Source organism: Phlebotomus papatasi, chromosome 2 (genome assembly GCF_024763615.1).
Source record: "Phlebotomus papatasi isolate M1 chromosome 2, Ppap_2.1, whole genome shotgun sequence".
Lineage (NCBI taxonomy): Eukaryota > Metazoa > Arthropoda > Insecta > Diptera > Psychodidae > Phlebotomus > Phlebotomus papatasi.
The window spans coordinates 55,096,914-55,119,622 of record NC_077223.1 but is presented as its reverse complement, the minus strand read 5'-3'; the positions used below and the strand labels follow the sequence as shown (position 1 = coordinate 55,119,622).

Below are 22,709 nucleotides of genomic sequence, written 5' to 3'. Positions count from 1 at the left end.
TTGGAGCAAAATTAACTAAATAATGAAACTGTGGTATAGAAAATATATAAACATAGTAATTTAGTACTGTATTTATCATGAAAACAATGACGTTTCCATTTGGAGTAGCGAAAAATTTCCATTTGGAGCAGGTTTTGAATTAGCTTAATTTACCCTAACTTCATTATTTTGCTGAATTTATTTTCTTAAAAAGTCGAGTAAGAAAATCATTTTAAATGAATAATATTCAAGATGGTAAGGAAGATGTAAGATAAGTTTTACCTACATCTTAACTGTTTTCCTTCTCTTTTGATAGGAAATTTTAATTTTTGCATATCGTACTCACGTGTGAATAGACCCAAGTTATACACTCTTATTCCTTTTATTTATTTTTTTTTTTTGGTACTTAGTTATTTTTTTATTGGGCACTCAATGGACCGAGAGGCAAAGCTCTCGCTCTGTGATGTAAGTGTCCAGAGTTCGAATCCTCTTTAGGTCACCAGGAATTTTTCTGGCGTTAATTGCATTCAGTGAGACAAGGGACCATCCGGCACTGCTGGGAATTAAATTTAAGGATACGGAGGGGGATTATCAAATTGGTGAAGTACATCAGTGAAATCGTTGTAGCCGTCCCCCTATGCTTTTAATTTAAAGGTTACCGGGTCAAAAGTAACCGAGAAGTCCGGCCACCACAATTGTGGCTGTAGAATATAATATATATCCTATATCAAGTGAAAAATGTGAACTTGGCTAAAATCTCAGAATACTGCTTCTAACTTTTTTTTTTCAAAAAGTTTATCGTATTCAATTTATAAATCAATAGTTTTAAAGTGTTTTGTTCAAATTCGCTGGAGTTCCTCTTGTTTTATTGTGATTCTTTATATTTGAGCGCTTTTTGTGGAATTTACAATGATTTTGATTCCCAAATCTCTCGATAATTTGAATGATATTTTGCCCCATATGCCCGATTGAGAGAGAGTCTACTGTAAAATGAATAGCTTGTCTGTACGAGAATATCAGTACAACATTGAAAACAAACGGATCGTATAATTAATTTAGGCATTGTGAAATAAAATAAAAGTAACTCCATAATATCAGTGATATCAGAATTATATTTTATTGGATTTGCTATTAGTAATACTGATGTGTTGTCATTTTTTTTCTTCTATACAGTTTTATAATTTTATAATTATGATTTTTATTATCACACCAGTTCAGTAAAATTTCTTTAAATGGAATAGTTTTCTACACAGTTCTATTGCGGTATGGTAATTTGTCTGATGTACTTGTTTTTAATAATATTTAATGAACAATTCATATGCAATTATTAAATATAGAAAAAATAACATGCGTTTTAGCTTATAAGTCAAGTGTACCTACAGAATATATTTCCATTGGATATTGTTTTACATTTTAGTTTTGTTCACAGTAAATATATTTTTCATCGTTTTCATCTTATAAAATTTCATTGCATTTGAAGAATTTCGTATTTTCGAGATTTTCATTGCATAAAATTGAATTTAACCATTCTTCTTTTTTAATTCTCTTACATGGCACTTTTCAAAATTTTTATTGATTTTCTTATTTGTATTGTATTTGTCTTTATGCGAATCCGCATCTGTGCGGTATTTATGAACTGGAAATTAAAAATTAATAAACATAATGACAAACACTTTTACCATTATATTTTTTCTGATTACCATCAAAACATTGTATTTGATGCATACATTTGACAAAAGTAGTTTTTCAATTGATAGTATGAATAACATTCTCTTCGCATTAGTAAAACTGTTTTTTTTTCCTTTGTAAGTGGTTTTAATTGTTTCTCAAATAAACATAGCACTAAAGTTCTATATCGAATATGGAACGATATTTTCAATATTATGATACTTCTATATTTTTGAACTGGTAAAAACCGGAATGTTGTGTTTCTATGCTTTTAATATCGGATTCATATCGTCTTGTTTAAGACCAAAATGTGATTGAAGTAAAACTGTAATGGATCTACCTTTTTTTCTCGATGAATGTACTACGTTTATTTACTCCACTTTACTAATGTTTATATTTTACTTTTTGTTAGAATTTTATTTCTGTTTCCATGTTTTCTACTTGTCGCAATTTAAATATAAATATATTATTCTTATTATAAACAAATATCTAAACATAAATACATAAATATCATAAGAATTTTCATATAAATTTTCTCTTTTTTGTAAACTAATTTTTTTTAAACATATCGTTCTTTTAAAATTGCAAGGATTTAACTCAATCCAAAAAATTATATCCTTGTAAATATATTAAATGAGCTATACGCAAAAATATTTATATTACTTTGAATATGTGTACACATCAGTAAGACTTTTGTAATAATTATATGCTTTGGTTTTTCTTCTGCGAATTACTCTATGTAATGTAAAATATATGTATGAATGTGATGTTCTCCAAAATTTTGCTATCACTTAAATATTACGCAAGGGAGGAGAACATGATTTTTTTTTTCAATCAACATCTTCTCTTTAATAGCCTTGGCATTAGGAAAATTGACCTTGAAAATACCACCGTATACTCTAAAAATCTTCCTATTTCTACGTTGTTTGAAGTTGAACATCATCATTCAAAATGTTAGAATTTTGTGACATGTTTTGTCCTAATAGTTATTTCTTTTGAAAATAATGTTTTTAAAGTTGCAAACGCAATGTAGGTATAGGGTAAGTGTGCCAAATTTCGGCATAGTTGCATACAAGTGTCAAAGTCTCAAGTTTGAAATGTAATATTTTAAATAAAAATTGATTATTTTTTAATCTTTCTTCTGAAAGAGTGTTGCTTGGAACCTTGTAAAGAGTTTACCGTCTTTATTTACTCTAAAATCATTCTTAATACAATTTAAAATGAATTAAAATGTAAACATAGCTTTGGTGCCCTATTTCAGCCACCTTCATTCTCATAGTTCCTTGCCCTTCAGGAATTCTTCCAATATCTTTTTCACGTCATCTCATTTGTCGAAGCTACATTTTTGTTATTCTTTTGCATTGTATAATCTCTAGAGTACGTAAAATCTAAAAATTCATGGAAATTCGAGAAACAAAACAGGTGGCCGAAATTGCAAGCTGGCCGGAATTTGGCTCACTTACCCTGTCATACGGAAGAAAAAAATATAGCTGAACCAAAATTAAAGATGACATTAATTTGTGTTGGTGTTGTAATTTTCAATGAGCGATGTAAAGTTTTTGAATAAGATGTTAATTAGTTTTATAGATATAAACAGTGTACTTCCAAATAATGAAGATAAATATCTTTTATACATTCTATTTTATTTGATTTTTTAATTTGTTTTTGGAGATTCTTCTTCCTATCAAAATTTTCTTATTTTATTAATAAAATTTCAAAAGGAAGCATTTGTTGTCTGGAGAAACTTAAATTTGTCTCAATATGTGTAAACATATAATAATTTATAAATGAGCTATACAAATCAGTTTAAAATTTAAATATACGTAATCACAAATAGCAATGTATTGTAATATCAACTGAATACAGATCTTATCTGTTTCTTCCTTATCAGATCAAAATATTTGCCAACTGCTAATTTTATATCACACATTTTCAATATCATTTTAAACTAATTTTTTTTTTTAGAAAATTAGTAATGAGATTCTTTCTGTCTCACGCAATTATATCTATCCTAAATTCCAAAACCAGTTCATCACTTATCAGCTACCCTGAAAATACATTAAATGTGTTTTATTTCTCCTAAAATATTAATATAAAATAAAATTGTTAATATTCTTTTGAGATTTCTAAATACTTACATCTGGTATTTCCGCTAAAATCCATGTATATAGTGGCTTCTTTTGAATATCCTTAATGATATATTTTAACGAATTGAGACCATCCGTCTCGAAGCGTTTTGATCCCGAGACAAGTTTTTCATAGCGCTTTGGATTAGCTTTTTCTTTTCTGTGGGTCAACATTGTATATCGCGCTATATTGATTGGGTATCTGGCTATGTGGAACCCCATGTGCTTCAATCGATTTGACATATCATCGTCCTCTCCGCCCCAGCCCCAAAATGAATTAGAAAATCCATTCACAGCTGAAAATTGCTTTGTCGTCATAGCTGACACACCACCAAAAATTGTACTATAGGGTAACCTAATAGTAAATAAAACGATCAAAAGTAATTAGTTATGTTACAATGAAATTATTATGATTTATTTGTCATAAAAATATATAATGTACCGTTTGCCAGTGAAATTTCACGGAAACCGTTAAATCTGAGAAATTCGTATGCTTCTATAGAAGTTTAAATCGACTTATTAGTATAACGGCGTTATAACACTTGCACATTAAAATTTTAATGTGATTCACATTAATTGTCGCTTGTGAGCGTCCAAATATGTTATTTGAGTCACTTAATATTTGGGATTTTTCTATTTATTGATAAAGAAGTGGACTTGGCCTACAAAAATAAGTTTAAATTTACCTAAAGCATAAATATTTTTCACATTAAAAAATTAAAGAGAAAATCGCATTAATTTTTCGCATTAATGTTATAAATCAATTTATATTAAATTTTGCGGGCCAAGTCTACCTTTTTATCAACAAATAGATCAAATTTTGAATATAAAATGATTCAAACACACAAATTTCACATTTGGACTCTCACCAGCGACAATTAATGTGAGTCATATTAAAATTTTAATGTGCAAGTGTGATAACACAGTAACATGGACCAATTGTAATTAAAAAATCAAATTTATGAATTGTATAATATTTTATCAAGTGTTCCAAGTTACGGTAACTTTTTTTTGATTTATTATATCACTACACTATGTGGTAATTTTGTTAATCAATTAATATTGAAGAACAACAAAAGTTTTTATTATAAAAATATGTAAGATTTCTTACTTAAATCCAAAAGTATCCACTGCTACTGACATGTGTCGCGGTTGATCTGGGCATACGTACAAATTTCTATCATCCATTGGCAAAAGGTCAACGTCGTGGAAGATGAAGCAATCCCAATGAGACATCTTAGAGGCCTCCTTGAAGCCAACATTCATGAGAGCAGCTCTATTGAATAAATTTCCAACTGTTTGTTCAACAATAAATATTCCGTAGTTTATTTGTTGTCGCTGTAGAAAAGGATGGAGATTCTTGAGGAAGATTGGTAAATGGGGTTCCCGATCGCGAAAGGGAACAACAATGGCTACATGATCTTTTGCATTGCATTCTGTTGGACTGAACCAACCTCCAGGTTTCAATTTTGGCGCCAGCCAACGTTCAATGTTGCCAATAGTGTCTGATGTTATGTTCACCTCAATTGGTCCTTCTAAATCTGGTGGCACTGAAGGACATGCATTAAGACCTAGAGTGGTCATTAAGCTCTTGATAAACTTGGTACTTCCCGTTACAGGATGTTCAGGAGATCGTGTAAAGTGCTCCAAGCCCATTGGAAGCGATTCGTTGAGAATTTGAGGAGCAGTTGTGTTTATAGATATATTACTGATATTAATAAGTTTTGGATCTTCAACAGTGGACGTTGAAATATTTGTTGAAATTGCAGTTGCAGATTGAGTATGTGTTATATTAGTCACTTCGGAACTAGAACGGGTTCGCTTTGGCCACAACAACGGAGAACTACAGAAAAAACAGATTTTTTTTTTTAGTTAAATATACATAAATCTATTGTTCAATTATGATTTAATATCAAGAATTGCATACCTTGTATGAGATAGTGCTTTTATATGAGTTAATTTGTCAAATTTGACATCATAGTGATAACTGAAGAAATTCAGAAGTACTACTAAGATAAATCCGACCAACAACGCCGCTTTAATTGCGTGCGCTCGGCCCCAACTCGATGCCATCGGGCCATGAGATTCTTTTCCAATATTATTTCAAAAGGAGTATTTTGTTTCCTCTGACTCCGTCGTCATAGTTCTGAAAAATATACAATAAATATTACAAATTGTAATTAAATTTATTTTAAATTGGAAAATGTTCAAAAGTGATTTCTATTTAGAAAATAATTGCTTCTTAACAAGTTCTAGAAGACAAAAAGGTATAAAATTCTGACTAAAGTAATTTGTGTTTAAATTAATAAAGGCTAAATCTTAGTAGGACCATTTAGACTCTGCATTGCAGTAGAAATATGAATATATATATATTTTTTTGTTATAAATATAATAATCTCTTTGGCGCAAAGATCTCTGATTTGATCGAAGTGAGATTGAAAATTACGTTTTTTACCTTAGGGACGAGTATTTCTTCAATCGTGGAATTATGAAATCGCCTTCAAAATGGACAAAAGTGAACAAACAAAACGGCGCATGTTTGATTTAAACCGGATAATTCTAATTAATCAATTTCATCTTCAAAATGTAGTTTATAAAGCTTAAGACTTTTTACTTTGCATGATATTATATAATATAAACTATACAAAGTATAGGTAATGTATTCAATAGACAAACGTTACTACTTAAGATTACATTTCATCCATAGAAGAGTAAAACACTAAAACCGGCGAAAATTCAATGATAAGCCCAGATTAGCTGTGATTCTTTAAAGGCAACTTCGAAGTGCCTGCAACTCGAAATACTTGAAAATTCGATTGTGAATTGAATTTTGGGGGTAAAGTATTGTGTGGAGCAAACTGTTTTTGGTGGCCGAAATGCATAAAATTGGCTCAACGCGATTCTTAGAAAAAAAAAACGTGACGAATTTTAGAATAACTTTCTACGGACAGTGTCGAGTGTCGAACAAGTTCGAAATTTGCTATCTTTTTGTTAACGTTTTTCTTGGAGTAAAAGTATGTTCATGGTAGAATAATAATAAAGAATAATAAATATTATTCTAGACGTGAAATTGGAATAGTAAAAAAAAAACAAGAGTAGTGAACACTGCGAATTTTACATTGGATATAAAACTCCAGAGGACGAGACCTGTATGTAATTATAGATCCTTCAGGAATGCTTGTCCCCTGCAGAAATGGTTAAGTCTTAAGTCGTTTCGATATAAATATAATTCGTTTAATAAAAAAATTGATTAAATATGATTTTTATGTAACAATATGAAATAAGGTGAATTAATCAAAATGCCTCTGCATCAGTTTTTTTTTAACCATATTTTAGTCATATCAATATCAAGTGTTCACTACAACCCCAGTTTCCCCTATTTAGATACCATGTTTCGTATGAAGATAACATATTTTATCTGCTTCTTAATCAAAATATAATAAGGACTGTAATATTTTAGATCTGCATTGCGTACATTTGAAAAGTCATTAACATTAACCTGCCATTGAAGAAAATGTTGCTAAAAAGTCTGTTGACAAATTTCCAGGAATATTTTGTATTACATAACTATGTTCAGTTACTTAATAAAATATTAAGGGCAATTAAACAGTATTCACTATAATGACATGTGTAAGTTTGTTGGCAATAATGTTTATCTACAATGTCTTGTATAGTAAGTCTGTCTTAACATAGAAATTTCCTTTTTTAATTCACCACGTTTAACACAGACACATGAACATGTACGTATGGAGAAAAAGTTAGTATTCATAAATATATCTTAAATTTTCTTGAATACGAACGTGAGCACAGGACATTTTTCCTTAATAAAAGACACCGTAATAATATTTTTGTTTAGATGTTTATATTGAATATTTTTTAATTAGAAAGCATACATTAGACTAATGAAACCCTATAGATCTGAGTTTGCGCATTAAAAGATACATTTTATATTATATATATACACATTTTTTTAGACAAATAATATATTTTTTTATTTTCTTTAATTCACTTTACATTTATTACATACATATCACTTCCATTAATAGTGCCTAAATTGAGATTGAGGACAATTATGGCGTTATTTTGATTTGTGAAAGTCACAGCACGAGGGGATTCTGTATTGTAAATTAACAACGCATGACTGACACAAGACCACATTTTTGCAAATTATTCTCTTCTTGAGAAACTAAATGATTTAAATATTTTAACGAAATTGAATTATGCATAACTGTCATAGAGTTTTCAGTAAAAAGGAATAAAAGAAATGAGTTAGTAAAATAATGTTTGGATTACAATCGTTCTAATTGAAATTTATACCTTGAAAAGCAAAGTAGGTAATATATTTGATGTAAAAAAGTACATATATATACATATATATACACGATATATGATATTCATTGAGATACAATAGAAATTGTATTCAGATATAAAAAGATATTACCTATAGCAAGCACTTTTTCCCACAGCAAAGTAATAATTTACTAATCAGATAAAAATTTTCTTTGTGCGAGGGCAGTGCTTCGCAGTACCTGACTGACAGATAGAGACTAAATGTGAACAGCGCAGTGACGAAGTGATACGAGAAAACTTATGATACTTATAATACTAAAATTATTGTAGTTACAACACCACAGTAAAGTGCTTTAAAATTTCCTAAACGCAAACCAACTTGTTTTTTTTTTTAGCATCGACTCTATCTCAAAGAGCGTGTATAAGAGTTTTGAAATTTAACAATACTCAGTCTATGATGTTTTTTTTGTGGTTGATTTTAAGGGACTTAAAAATTTATTTATTTTTTCAACATAAAAAAAATTTATTTCAATTCAAGATTTTAAGGATTTTAAGTAATATAAAAGTTCAACATTTAAACTATATTTTCTAAAAATTAACATTTAAAAGTTTTAATAATTCAGTCGTTGGGCCCGATTTTCGGAGACCTTTTAGAAAAAATCTTACTTTAGGGTAATATGGAGTAATTCGGAATAATGTCTAGTTTGGAATTTTGATAATTTTCTCTCTGTTTCAGATGAGCACAGAGAAAAAGAAAACCACGAATAAATACAAGACTTCACATTCGAGAGTAACTTCTTCGTTCTTTTTTTCCTTTTACTATCTAAAACTGTTAGGAAATCTCAAAGTTCCAAATTAGACATGATTCCAAATTATTAAACAAAATTGCAGTCCTAGTCCTATGTGTTGTCTATCGCCTGGTGTCAATGAATTTTTAATATTTTGTTTAGTTTATTTTATACAAATTTTTAAAACCTCACTTTAATATCATTTTACTGCTCGAACTCAAAGAGAGAGCAGTTATATAATCGACTTTTTTTTCAACTTTGCACTGTTCTGGAGCTTAAACGGTAAGAGATATCGACTTCCGGTCTTCGGTGACCTTTCCTCAAATGACATTATCTGGTGCCCAACCTCTTTATTTTTCCCCCCTCCCCTTTCATACGTTCCCTATCCCTCAAAAATAGGTCAAAAATGAGGTTTTTCCAATTTTGCAAAAAATTGGCCCAAGCTTTTTCAATGATTTTTGGATATGTCTTAGAGCTAGTCCTAGCGAACATTTCGTCCAAACATATCTATGACCGGAAAATTCGCCATTTTGAATTATTGAAGGTCAAAGTTCAATCACTTTGGAGGATCCGTTTTTCAACCGATTTGGTTAAATTTGGATTTTTTGGAAAGATATTGAAATTTTGAACCCGACTGCATCGGTCATAATCGGTAATGAATCGGTTAAGTACCGATTTTTGAATAATTTTACATCCCATATTATTAACATTCCCGAAAAACAAAGTTTTTCCAATTTTGCAAAAAATTGGCCCAAGCTTTTTCAATGATTTTCGGATATGTTTTAGAGCTAGGGTGGAATAACCGGCTATCGCCATGTTTAGGAAAAAATTAAATTCATTTAATCATAACTTTTGAATCCTTGTTACAAGATAAGTCAAATTTGACACAAAGTTACTTAGATGTATTGGCTCTAGATACGTGAAAACAATAATCCTAGAACATAACGCTGGACTACTTAAAAAACTGATTTTTATTAATAATGCAAAAATAACCATTTCGTCGCCACTTTTTACCACTTTTCACCAGTTTTGTAAAATTTGTAACCACTTCTCGCCACCCACTTGAAAAGAACCACACTCGGTTATTTTAGGCAATGCTATAAAAAGAATACATTAACCATTTCTCTTTCCTTGTGATCACTTTATTATTACTCTCTTTAAATGATTTTTCTTCACTTTTCTTTGAGAAATCAAATTATGGGGCTTTTGCAGAAAGTAAACAATGCAGATTTGACAACTGAGAATGTACGAAGTGAAGTTAGCGTCGCCTATTGAAAAGATATGGCGACAGGTGGTAAAATCAATTCCAGAATATTACCACTTCTCGCCATGCCTCATTTTTATACAAAAATAATATAAAATGAAATATTAATTGACTAAATACAAATTTTATGTATTCCACAAGTGCAATTAAATATTCAATAGACAAATTATTTACCCAAATAGGTATTTTTGGCCTGATGAAAATTTGACGACACTTAGTACATTTGGTAAGAGATGTTGGATTCGATGCACTTGCTTAAAATATTGCTCTAAAAAGTGATCAAAATCGTGAATCCAAAACGAATAATTATTATTTTTCGATTCTATGCGTAGAAGCAGAAACAATACAAAAAAATTGCGACTCATTTATTTCATAAATTGCGAAAAATAGCGATTTCAATGTAAGTGGCGAGAAGTGGGGCACTGGCGAGAACTGGTGATTCCACCCTAGTCCAGTTGAACATTTCGCCCAAACATACTTATGACCGGAAAATTCGCCATTTTAAATTATTGAAGGTCAAAGGTCAACTACTTTGGAATGCTCATTTTTCTTTTTGCTTAAAATTTGATTTTTAGAAAAGTATTGCAAATTAGAATCCGGCTGCATCGGTTTTCATCGGTAATGAATCGCTTAAGTACCGATTTTTTGATTTTCAAATGCTTTTGTGATTGATTTATGAATCAATTTAATCTCTAATAGATCAGTGATTCCAAAAGATTATGCAAAAAGCTAATTCACAGTGAGCTCTGTCTCGTGAGTTCAAGCATTCCGCAAAGCTGGGACGCTTTGCCATTTCTTTTTGGTAATTTTTTGAAAAATTTCAATTTTACACCCCGAAGGAGTGATTTTACAAAGTTTTTTTTTTTTGTAATTATCAAAATTGAAGCACAGCTAATGAGCTTTCCAACGAACCCACACTTTTTAAGTTCGGTTCACTAGAACCTGAGATATAACGGATAAAGTAAGGCAAAGTAGAAAAAATATAAAAATATTAGTAAAAAAAATTGTGAGGTGATGAAGCAAAACCAAGGCCAGATTCTTAATTAGGGAACTTGACTCTATCAAACGTAGGGGAATGTAGGTATGGTTCGCATAGAGTGAACCTTCAAACGATGCGAATTTTCTCTTTATTTACAAAGCTGACTTGCCATTCCTCATCTCGTCTCATGAGTCATGAGCTATGATTATCTGTCTTATGGCTAAGAAATGACGAACTAGCTCTTTGCAAACAGAGAGAATATTTGCGTTGTTTGAAGGTTCACTCTGTGCGAACCATGCCAACATTCCCCTACCATATGAGATCTCCGTTAGCAATACCGTGTTGCATAGTGTAATCAAAATAATCTAAATTGCAAGAAAAAAGAAATTGATTTTATTTGACTGTAATAAAAACATGCTTCTGCTATTAAAACTCTTGGATTACAAAGAAGATTTATCAAGATTAATTTTTTTTTTGAATTATTATCCAAAAAATATATTAAAAAAGAAATTACGGGGAATTAATGGTGTATCCTTTAAATATCTGATGGTTTTTCTTAAATCCATGTGGGATTTCTGCATATTTCTTTATTTTTTTTTATTGCTTGTTGGGCGCATAGTTTCTGTTTAGAAAAACCTATTCCAAATTCTCTCAAGAAAACTTAGTCCATTCGCAAGAATCTGACCAAAGAATTGTGTAAATCCCCACATGGATCGCCAGATCCTCGCGATAAGGCCCCCTCAAACCTGACCAACAGCAAAAGGACTGTTGCTATTAGTGCGAAGCCAAAAGACACCTCGGGCATTAGTGTTGGAAGGTTCGCCGCCCATCAGTTGATCTATACCGGCGGCTACGCAGTTTTCTTGGAGGATGTCATTGTAATTACGACACTGGCGCGCCCAGAAACCACGATCAGACGTAATGGACTCAGCAAAAAACTGATGAGCTCTACTGTGTGCACAATTTCCGGCAATGTCAATTCCACATCCAGGCTGAAAATATTTTTATTTTTATATAAATTAATATTAAAAAAAAGACTTCTACAAAACGTCCATCATATAAACCATCATTTAATCCTGGTTATATTGTAAATTACTTACTTGACTTCTTCCAAAGTTAGGATAAAAACTCGCATCTCCGAGAGGTTGATCGAAACCTAGAAGTCCAGCATTAGTGTGAATTGACTCGACATAGTCAGCATCTGAATTGTGAAGTCTTTGGGCTGGTTGATCAACAGAGAAAAGTGGTAATGCTGCATCTAATCCCACTATCACTCCTAATCTTCCAGTTCCTTGCGTATTCTTTCCCGCGAGGCCAGCTATATGGGCACCTAAACTATGTCCTACCACAGTCACACTGCCAAAACTCATTCCTGTTTGCTGATGTAGGAATATAATAAATCGTGCCAAAGCTGCGCCAACTGCACCCACTCTATTGCGAGATGTTACATAGTTAGCATTTGCTCCAAGACCCCAATCTACCACAAAGACATTGAAGTTCCCTCGAGCGAGGTATGCAGTTCGTATAGCATTGTTGATCCCTGAATTACCATCGCCGTTCCAGCCGTGAATAACAAAGCGGGTTGGATGGCCAGGATTGAAACTGGATCCAGTCAAAGAGCCTGGGTTATCCAACTGGACAACGCGATTGTGAACCGTGTGTGTAAATAAACGAAAAACAACGTCCCGTTCAGCTTCAAAAAACGTGTCAGGTTCAGCAGCAGCTTCAGCCTTTACGTCTACAAGGTGAAAATTGCCCTCTGCATCGGGAACTAGAGCCCATTCGGGTTCTTGTTGAACTTCTCGTGGGCTAACTACGATTGGTGGTCTTGGTGGAAAATCCAGTGGAATGGAATATACTACGTAAAAACATAAAATTGGCATATTAATATAATTGCACTAATAAATCAATATTTCACATTTTAAGTCAAACCTCCAACAGATAAGAGCAGAGCCACAGCGAGAACTTTCATTGTCACTAGTTAAATGAAACAGTCCATCCAGAAGTCGCGCTATATGTGGTCTTTTTATAAGTAACCATATTCTTTATCTATGGTATTAATGTCTTCACTATCGATATTCCTGACATCATAGATAAAAAGCTTTTTGCAAGAATAACCAAATCATGCGATCAGCAAAAATTAAATCTGTATCTTATCTTAGGATTAAAATTTTGATTTTATTCATTGAGTGTCTTTTTAAGCATAGAAAGTATTGTATCATTATGTCTGAGTTCTATTATTTGTGAACTCTTTTATATTTTATTTGTGAGTTTTACGGGTCTACTCTATGTATGTTATGTTATGTGAAAATGGTATTTTTACAGGAGAGACATCATATAAAGCTTGTTGAGAGTTTTGTATTTCTGCTGCACGTGTAAATTTTCTGTCACAAGAATTTTGTACTTTGTTAGTTACTCGAATATTTAATGACGACAAATCACAAATATTCGCACCAATGCAATGCCACAAATAATGAACATTTATCTATGGGTAAAAGTATTCTGACGAAAATATTTTATATGTGCAGATTATGGACTCTTAAAATATCCTTAATTAAAACTTTGTAAGTTTATTGGATCTCGAAGACAAACATACTGGTTCATTTATTTTTAAGTTTATAAAACTATTAACAATTATTTTAATAAACATTATGTTCTGAATGTGCAGAACAGTGTAAAATTATCAGCATTAGTTATAAAAAAAAGATTTTACCTATATGTAAACTTTAAAATCAGATCTAGAAAAAATATGTCATGTCGGGGTATCATTGTGAGAGACTGTTCTTAATTGAATAAAATGTCCAATTTAGAGATTTCAAATAATATTAGGTACGGTGAGTGACAGATAAAGCACACGAAAAAATTAGAAATAAACGCATCACTATTCATAACAATACGTGAATCTTTAAATTAAAGAGATGGCTGATGGGAACAACAACTCGAGATTTAATGACATTGTCAACAATCGTATGCAAAGTATGGAAAATGATGCGAGTTCACAAATCTTTTCAGTTTCATCGCGGACTCCAAAGAGAGATGTTCAAACACTGATCAAAGAAGCCTCAAAGATAAGGTCGATACAGTATATAAAGTCCAATTTAGTATACGCAATTTAAAGTTTTGTATTACAAATTAGACAAAAAGTGTATTGAAAATTTTTAAAATGAATCAACTTTCAAAGGCTGTTGTACGACAAGTGAGTGATGAATGAAAATGTGATGAACGAATTTCATTGAGATTGATAAAATAATTATAATATTATAATTGAAAATTTAAAATAGTCTTAAGGACAATTAACCCCTTTTTGCTAGTGGAATTTCTTCCACATAGCAACTTAATGAATATAAAATTTACAACATTTATAAAAATGTTGAGTATTTTATAAATTGAATTTATCTTCTACAGATCTGAGCCAATAATATAATATTATAGTATAATTTAATATTTATGAAATGTTGAAATGTTGAATTGAATTGTTTTATTTACTGAATTGATGTTCGAGAAACAATATTACTATATGTAGCAAGAATGTTACCTGTACTTTTATTTTAATTAATACTTATTACTTTTATTTTAATAAAATATTTCGCAAATTTAAATAAATATCAATTATTATTATTATTGAATTTATTACAATAATTATTATTATTATTATAATTATAATAATAATTAATTGTATCGAGATTTGAGATATTTGTACAGTGTAGGGTAAGTGTGCCAAATTTCGGCATAGTTGCATGCAAGCGCCAAAGTCTCAAGTTTTAGAAATTGATTTTTTTCATTTCTTTTACTTTAGGAATGTAACTTAGAACTTTGTAGACAGTTTATCATCTTTATTTACTTTAAAATCGTTCTTAATACATTTTAAAATATATAAAAACGTAGACATAGCTTTGGTGCCATATTTCGGCCACCTTCATTCTTATAGGTCCTTGCCCTTCGGAAATTCTTTCAATGTCTTTTTCACGTCATCTCGTTTGTCAAAGCAACATTTTTTGTTATTCTTTTGCATTGTATAATTTCTAGAGTAGTAAAAACTAAAAAATCATGAAAATTCGAGGAACAAAAAAAAGTGGCCGGAATTGCAAGCTGGCCGGAATGTGGCACACTTACCCTAATCATGTTATATTGTTGTTCTATCCCGTGTTGGAAGAATCTGCTAAGTCCATTGTAGACCGCCAGGGATTGCCTTCTCCTCACAGTGTGGATGCTTCTTCTATGCTCCCTGAGATGTTGGGCAGAAGTAGTGTATTTTTATTACATTATTATTGCAGTGAAAATGTCTTTTTCTAAGCATTCAGTTGTTTGCACTGGATGGAACTAGAATTCACAACTTTGAAAGTCGAGTCAGAGATCTCATCCGCTCAAGACCCAACGGTCTTGCTTATTGCGAAACTGAGATCCCCATTATTATTTCAATTGTTAAATTCAATTATTATTTTGTTAAAACAAATAGAATTCAGTTTGATGACGTGTAGAAGAAAATTTACGGAAAAATTAAACTTTATTGATTTCACAATTTTATTGACAATAATGTTTCAAACATTGTTCTTATGATTTCTGAATCTATAATGAAGAATGTGTTCATGCTTCGAAACCTGGGTCGTAGGAAATAAAATTTTGAAAATCAGGGATTAGTATTCTTCCCAGTTTCTGTTAAGAAAAAATAACTTTACAATATTGGAAGAAAATATAATTGTGAAACACTTAGGGTAAGTGTGCCAAATTTCGGCATAGTTGCATGCAAGCGCCAAAGTCTCAAGTTTGAAATGCAATATTTTTAATAAAAATTGATTTTTTTTATTCCTTCTTCTTAAGGAGTGTTGCTTGGAACCTTGTAAAGAGTTTATCGTCTTTATTTACTCTAAAATCATCCTTAATACATTTTAAAATGAATAAAAATGTATACATAGCTTTGGTACCCTATTTCGGTCACCTTCATTCTCATAGTTCTTTGCCCTTAGGGAATTTTTTCAACGTCTTTTTCACGTCATCTCGTTTGTCAAAGCTACATTTTTTATTATTCTTTTGCATTGTATAATCTCTAGAGTATGTAAAAACTAAAAATTCATGGAAATTCGAGGAACAAAAAAGGTGGCCGGAATTTGGCACACTTACCCTATTCCATAATTGCATTAAAATCAGTTATTTATTTAGTAAGAGGAAAAGAAAAAAGTATTTATTTACTATTAATTTGTGGTGGAAAGAAAGATCCCATTCTATGATCAAGATCAACCATATATGAATCAAGAGGGATTGAATTGAAAAATAAATAATTCTAACTTTCTTTCAACAATTTGTTTTATGTGCTAAACACTTGTATATTTTGACACATTGTTAGTTGTTATTTATACAGTGTTCAGAAATGTTTGCATTTTTATTTACTGAAAATTTTCTGTTTTATCTGGTTTTCTGTATATTCACTTTCAGATGTAATTTTTTTTTATTAAGTAAAAATATTTTACACTTTTTTTTTTATAACAAAACGTCTATTGAGATTTTTCTTTAAATCAATTTCTTTGCCAGCATTGAAATAATAATCAACATTATTCTTAAAATGCATTATTGCAGAAAATTGCATTAAGTTATGAAATAGGAAGTTAACAGATGATACCACTGCTTTATGTGAACGTAATTCATTTATTCACAAATACAATCCACTAAAATTGATCACTGTTAGAGTAAGAAAATTAGAGAAAATTTACAAGTTGGTGCTAATATCGTCACGCGACGGATTAATTAAAACACGTCACATGAGATTACACCGGAGAGGAAATATTATTTAATTAAGAACATTTTGGATTATTTTTTTAACTAAAATCTTCAAATGATTAAAAGCACATGACGTCAAGGTTCAAATTGCAAGAGATTTCAATCACAATTTGAGTTGCGTGTGTGGAAAAATTTTGAGCATCAATATGAGCTTGTCTGGGGGACATAGCGAGGCTGTCTGTCCGGCTTGCATATCAGAGTAATTTAAGATTATATTCTTCGCTGCACTTGTATATGAATATAAGATTGAAAAAAAAAATAATAGAAGTAAGGGAAAGTGCCCATGTTTGATACTGTAAAATTATTTCCAAGGTTTGTGATTTTTTTCTGATTAACACACAAACCGAAGCGATTCTTGCACTATGACAAAAAAATGTCTCACTTATCAGGTTCATAATCCAACCTCAAATAGTTCCTGGAAATCCTTAGACTTTCCTCAAGAAGAAAATGGAAATTCAGTAGCGATTTTTATACAAGTTGGGTCCGGGGCCTTCCTGTATAATAATTGATTCGACTATTCGGAGGCCCATTTTCACTGCAAAAATTTCATCGGATACAAAAAATTGCACATAAATATTTAGACGGAACTCTAATCTATCTGCTTACATCGTTTGTACGACTGGTTATTAGTTTTAAAATCACTTTTATGTAATTTTCCTAAGCCGTGTTTTTATGACATTAGGGCACTAGCGAAAACCGTTTTTTCACTTTGAATCCATGAAAATGACACTCTGCAACCTTAAAATTCAGGCAACAGGGTTGAAGGTTATGTCAATTGTCGATAAAATTGGAGGATTACAATAGGTGTAATTATGAAAGAATCACACCAAATGATAGAGTTGCCACATTCAAATTATCATTCATGGACCCTTCTTAAAATATAGGATGGACACAGGTAGAATTTATGAATTTGTCACCACACACAAAAACAGTGTCCCCAAATAAAAATATTTTTACATCAATATTAATACTGATGAACCCTCTATGTGCCTATGATAGTAGTTTTCCTGAACAGCGACATTAATTAAGAAAAAACTTATGAAATATCATGTATCGAAATTACAGTTTTGGACCCATTTTTGATTTTTGCTTCCTGAAACTAGGAAAAAAGAGCTGGGATCCTAATTTTTTTTAGGAAATGTGAGGTTCAGGATCAGCTATTAAAATATATTGCTATGAGTCATAATTAATGATTAACGTAGGAAAAAATAGTTATCAAGCTTGGATCGTATCAAGCATGGGCACTTTCCCCTAATATTGTAAGATTTTACCTCAATCTTTGCCAGAATTTAACTATGATGCCCAATTACCGCTGCTGCTATGCCCAATTACCGTGGAACTTTGGTTAGAGGAAAAAAATTATATATAAATATATACTTTCTTTAAATAATTACATTTGCGATAATCCTTGATTTAATATACTTATACTCGTATAAAATTTCATGATTCTTGGAAAATGATGAGAATTTATTTTATTTCATTTCATTTTATTAAGGGGTTTTTGTCACTATTGGCGATTCCCCTAATGATATTTAAAAACCAACTAATTATAATTTTTGATTTAAAAATTACTAAAATAATCTGCACATAAAAAGTTCATTTAATGCGAATTAATCTCTAATTATTGTTTTTTTTTTCTTGTGTTTAATGTTATAGACTATTCTCTCGCTGTGCGTATCACTTGGATACTTTGGTATTGGCCTCGTTCGTGGCTTCTCAGCACCAGCTATTCCGTCCATTAGAGACACGTTTCCTGAACTCTTACCGGGAGTCCATATTGAGACATGGGTAAGCTCAGTGCCGCCCCTTGGAGCTTTCTTTGGAAGCTTAGTTACAGCCGTGCTCATGCATCGTATGGGACGTAAATTCTCTGTTTTGCTTGCGGCACCAATCTGGGTTGTTTCCTGGGCATTTATTGCTCTCTCACAGCGCTGGGAAATCATCATGACGGGGAGAATATTGTCTGGAATCTCAGTCGGAGTAACCCTTCCATCAGCGCAGATCTACGTCAGTGAGTGCAGTGATCCGAAAATTCGAGGAGTTCTTGCATCTTTTCCATCAATCGCTATGTCTCTTGGCATAGTATTTTCCTATGTCATTGGTAGTTTCTTGACATGGCGTCAACAAGCCTGGTTTGGATGTGGGGTAGCTGTGATACAATTTTTGGCTATTGTATTCCTCCCAGAATCTCCAGTTTGGCTTAAGTCAAAGAAAAAAATTCCTGAAGCTGACAATGCGGCAGAATGGTTGGCTCTAAGTGGCTTTACTACAGACGCAGACCAGGCAAATCAAGTGAAGGCTTACAAGTCCTATTCCATAAGGGCACTTTGCCGACGTACTGTCCTACTTCCTCTAGCTGTGGGTCTGGTACTTTTAGTGATTCAACAACTAAGTGGAATCGATGCTGTGATCTTTTTTACCGTTGAGATTTTCCGAAGTGCTGGGAGTTCTATCAATGGAAATATTGCCACTATAATTGTAGGTTTAGTCCAATTGCTGAGCAATTTTGCATCACTCATTGTTGTGGATCGTTTTGGACGTAAACCATTGCTGATCGTCTCGGGAGCTTTAATGTCGATGTCTATGACTTCAATGGGATTTGCCTTCAACTTAACTGACCATGGAAATCACAACTATGGATTTTTGCCTTTAGTCAGTCTAATTGTTTTTATGATTGGCTTTTCAGTGGGTTTTGGATGTATACCATTTCTTCTCATGGGTGAAATCTTTCCCACCAAACAGCGCAGTATTCTCAGCTCTTTTGCAGGATCTTTCAATTTGCTAATCATGTTCTTGGTGATTTTCACTTATCATCCTCTTCAACATGCCATAACAACTGCTGGCACATTTTGGGCATATGCTATCATGTGCCTATGTGGCGTTATCTTTGTGATATTTTTTGTTCCAGAGACAAAGGGACGCGATCTCGAGAGTATTACATTGCTCTTTCAGAAGAAATCACACTCAAGGAAAGTTTCCACGATGTCATCCGGAATTGATGAAAAATGTGGTGTGGATAATCTCGCCATGACAGTTACCGCCAGTGACGTAAATCTTGCGTCGCGTTCCGATGGAATGATACCAGTTAATAAAACTTAACACACTGCACAAATATTCTTCATACATAAAAAGATCAATAAAAAGTGCAAAAGAAAACTTTAACAATAGGATACACTCAGTTAATTAGCATACTTACTCAAAATCACATAATAATTTGTAAAGTTATTGTGCTAAAAAGTGCAAATCTCCAACTCTTCCCCGATGCCTCTGGCGATATGTGAAAACTAGTGAAAATCAGTTTCTTACCGTCTCATTGAGTCATAGTCAAAAACTCAAATTATCAATTATACCAAATTAAAGATCTTAGTATTTTGTTTGTTAATTAGATGCGATAAATAATGATTAGACATAGTCAATTTTCATATATTTGCTCTATAGTGTGATCTAAGTTTTTGGGATCATCCAGTCAACGGTCATCGGACTTGTGACTAAATTCCATACCTGACTGGATGAATGAAATAAGAATTTGTACGCATATACACAATTTTATATTCAAAATATAAGGTAATTAATATATTTTTTTAAACAAAAGTCACCTGAGTATTAGAATTATTAACGCTTTTTTTTGTGGAGGGAATACTCTCCTGGACACATCATCAGTATTTCGACCGTCTTCTAAAAATTTATTTAGTCTAAATAAAATTAGCATATTATTTTGTTGAAGCAATCATAATTAAAAGCTCAAACAATTGATTTACATAAAATTTGCACCAGTCAATAATTTATTTTATTTCCAATATAATCTTGGTAAAAACGATATTACAAGAAAGATTTTTTAATGGTGTACAGTTAAACCATAAAAAATCATTTTTTTATTTAAATATTGCTATTAACCCTTTAATGACGAGACACTTTTTACGGACTGAAAATCAACAATAAAAATTAAATTGAAAAAGATTTTTTGTTACGCTTAGTTGACAAATGTTTTGTACATTTGTGATTGTATATTTAAACTTTTAGTTTTTATACAATTTCTTTTATGGAATAAAATGTGTTTAAATATAATAAAAATAATAAAATAAACTAATCACGAAATTCATCTTTAAAACTCAATAAATCAATTGGCTGAAAACGATTTCCAACAAGATTGGAAAGTTCTATCTAAAAAAACATAAATAAAATAATTCTGTAATAAGGATTTTTTGGAAACCTTTTGTTTTAAATTTGTATTTAAATGAGACAAATTTGTTAAAATTAAGATTTTGACCACTCATTAAATATGTTTTCAAAACAAATTAATTTGTAGGTAACGTCTTATTTTTTACTGTCATGTATTATCACACATTCATTTGATTGAAAGTGTTAAATTCTTGTTATATTGCAATATTTCGTAGCGATTTATGCCCCAAGGAGGGATATTTTCATTATTGAGTTCATAAATTTTCACTTTTGTGTGGGACTATCATTTGCAAACCCTACATATTATTATAATGTATATAATTTTGTATAGTTATTTCAAAATTTGTAAATAAATATTATTAATAAATATTTTAATGAAATTATTTAATTTTTAGATGATCAGTGGTGTTTTGTTATGCTAAGTAAATGCTCTAAAAAAAATCAATCAGAAAAGCAATATACGTGGATGCTCTGAGAAGAATTGTTCAAAATTCACTTTTTAACAATTTTTTTTAATGATAATTTCTGCAAGGTCAATCTTAAACAAATTCTTTAACCATTTGAGGACGAAACACTTTTCACTAACTGGAAATCAACAATAAAAATAAAAGCGATAACATGAAACCGATACATATCTCAGAAGGTGCAACGAACATTGATTCAGTCTATTTTTTGCCTCTATGGACGATGTGGACAAAATAGCCAAAAAAAATGGTAAGTAATTTTTCTGACAATACCAAAACGAATGATAATTTTTACTCTAATGAAAAATGTTATGTATGAGTATGCAGTTTCTATTTCCAAAAGCGTTCTGCTTAAAAAATTGGAATTACAAAAAATAATAAAAATCATTTATCAGTTGCGGTAGTTTGAAAATTCATCACTTTTGAGCTTTATTTTCTACATAGAGTAAGGAATTGGAGATTTGCAAGAACATATTCTAGATTTCTACTTTACAATTAGGAACAAACTGAAAGAAAGGGACAGATAATCCTAACCGGCTTATGTAGGTGAGATTCTTAATGTGAGCTAACTCGGAATGCATGCAAATTCGATTTAGAGCTGAAGTTGGGGTACGCCATTCAGTTATCTTGAATCAAATTCGTGAAATTATACAAATTTTGTATTTAAACCAAAATATCAAAGATTTGGATGGGGTGACAGAAAAGTGTTATATGGGTGAAATGTAGACCATAATGTTCTCTATAATTTTGCCGTAGAACTTGATCTAATCGATTAATCAGTTTGTTTCTAAACTCGTTTTTTCGACCAGATCGCCCCAAGTGTTCATTTGATGAACTTCAACTATATCAAAGAATTGTTGTATTTTGTGAGACTTTCCATTTAAAACCCTATCTTAAGTGTCTTGGTGGAGTAGAGGCAGTCAAATTGGCATCTGAGTGGTTTCAAAGCGTTATTATGGGAAAAATCAATTTTTTCACACTTAAACGACAAAATCGGACAGATCGCATTACAGTAGACTCTCACTCAATCGGCATTTTTTCAATCGGGCAACAAATTTTGTTAACAATTTTCACGTTTAATTATGAAGCTAATTCGCTCAAATTCGCTGTAGTTCTTCCTATTTTATCGTGATTCTTTATAATTGAGCGCTTTTTGTGGAATTTACAAAGGCTTTGACGCTTAATTCTATCGCTAAACCG

The 22,709-nt window shown here is 31.3% G+C and overlaps 3 protein-coding genes across 3 annotated transcripts; 1 reads left to right on the top strand and 2 right to left on the bottom strand.

Annotated features, from left to right (window-relative positions):
* Positions 1-3,226: 3,226 nt before the first annotated feature.
* Positions 3,227-8,333, bottom strand: LOC129801746 (beta-1,4-N-acetylgalactosaminyltransferase bre-4). The gene is made up of 5 exons (XM_055847048.1): positions 8,215-8,333; positions 5,701-5,919; positions 4,885-5,616; positions 3,786-4,128; positions 3,227-3,695 (listed from the first exon to the last, which is right to left on the bottom strand). Exons 2-5 carry the CDS (start codon positions 5,844-5,846, stop codon positions 3,687-3,689), a joined length of 1,230 nt encoding a protein of 409 aa, XP_055703023.1. The 5' UTR covers positions 5,847-5,919; positions 8,215-8,333; the 3' UTR covers positions 3,227-3,686.
* A 3,131-nt stretch (positions 8,334-11,464) lies between these two features.
* LOC129801747 (phospholipase A1 VesT1.02-like) lies at positions 11,465-13,217 on the bottom strand. Its single transcript, XM_055847049.1, has 3 exons — positions 13,027-13,217; positions 12,195-12,952; positions 11,465-12,086 (listed from the first exon to the last, which is right to left on the bottom strand). Exons 1-3 carry the CDS (start codon positions 13,064-13,066, stop codon positions 11,835-11,837), a joined length of 1,050 nt encoding a protein of 349 aa, XP_055703024.1. The 5' UTR covers positions 13,067-13,217; the 3' UTR covers positions 11,465-11,834.
* Positions 13,218-13,393: 176 nt separating this feature from the next.
* LOC129801743 (facilitated trehalose transporter Tret1-like) lies at positions 13,394-20,808 on the top strand. Its single transcript, XM_055847042.1, has 2 exons — positions 13,394-14,290; positions 18,523-20,808. The coding sequence occupies exons 1-2, from the start codon at positions 14,258-14,260 to the stop codon at positions 19,963-19,965; spliced, it is 1,476 nt and encodes a 491-aa protein (XP_055703017.1). The 5' UTR covers positions 13,394-14,257; the 3' UTR covers positions 19,966-20,808.
* The last annotated feature ends 1,901 nt before the right edge of the window (positions 20,809-22,709 follow it).

What these genes read in the sequence shown, in the direction of transcription:
- LOC129801747 (XM_055847049.1), bottom strand. Translation starts at nt 13,066, where the DNA reads ATGAAAGTTCTCGCTGTGGCTCTGCTCTTATCTGTTGGAG. An exon ending in TCTGCTCTTATCTGTTGGAG is followed by an intron (nt 12,953 to 13,026) that starts GTTTGACTTAAA and finishes GTTTTTACGTAG; the next exon opens with TATATTCCATTCCACTGGAT. An exon ending in CTAACTTTGGAAGAAGTCAA is followed by an intron (nt 12,087 to 12,194) that starts GTAAGTAATTTA and finishes AAATATTTTCAG; the next exon opens with CCTGGATGTGGAATTGACAT.
- LOC129801746 (XM_055847048.1), bottom strand. Translation starts at nt 5,846, where the DNA reads ATGGCATCGAGTTGGGGCCGAGCGCACGCAATTAAAGCGGCGTTGTTG. An exon ending in AAAGCACTATCTCATACAAG is followed by an intron (nt 5,617 to 5,700) that starts GTATGCAATTCT and finishes TTTTTTCTGTAG; the next exon opens with TTCTCCGTTGTTGTGGCCAA. An exon ending in GTGGATACTTTTGGATTTAA is followed by an intron (nt 4,129 to 4,884) that starts GTAAGAAATCTT and finishes ATTTACTATTAG; the next exon opens with GTTACCCTATAGTACAATTT.
- LOC129801743 (XM_055847042.1), top strand. Translation starts at nt 14,258, where the DNA reads ATGAATCAACTTTCAAAGGCTGTTGTACGACAA. An exon ending in CAAAGGCTGTTGTACGACAA is followed by an intron (nt 14,291 to 18,522) that starts GTGAGTGATGAA and finishes TTAATGTTATAG; the next exon opens with ACTATTCTCTCGCTGTGCGT.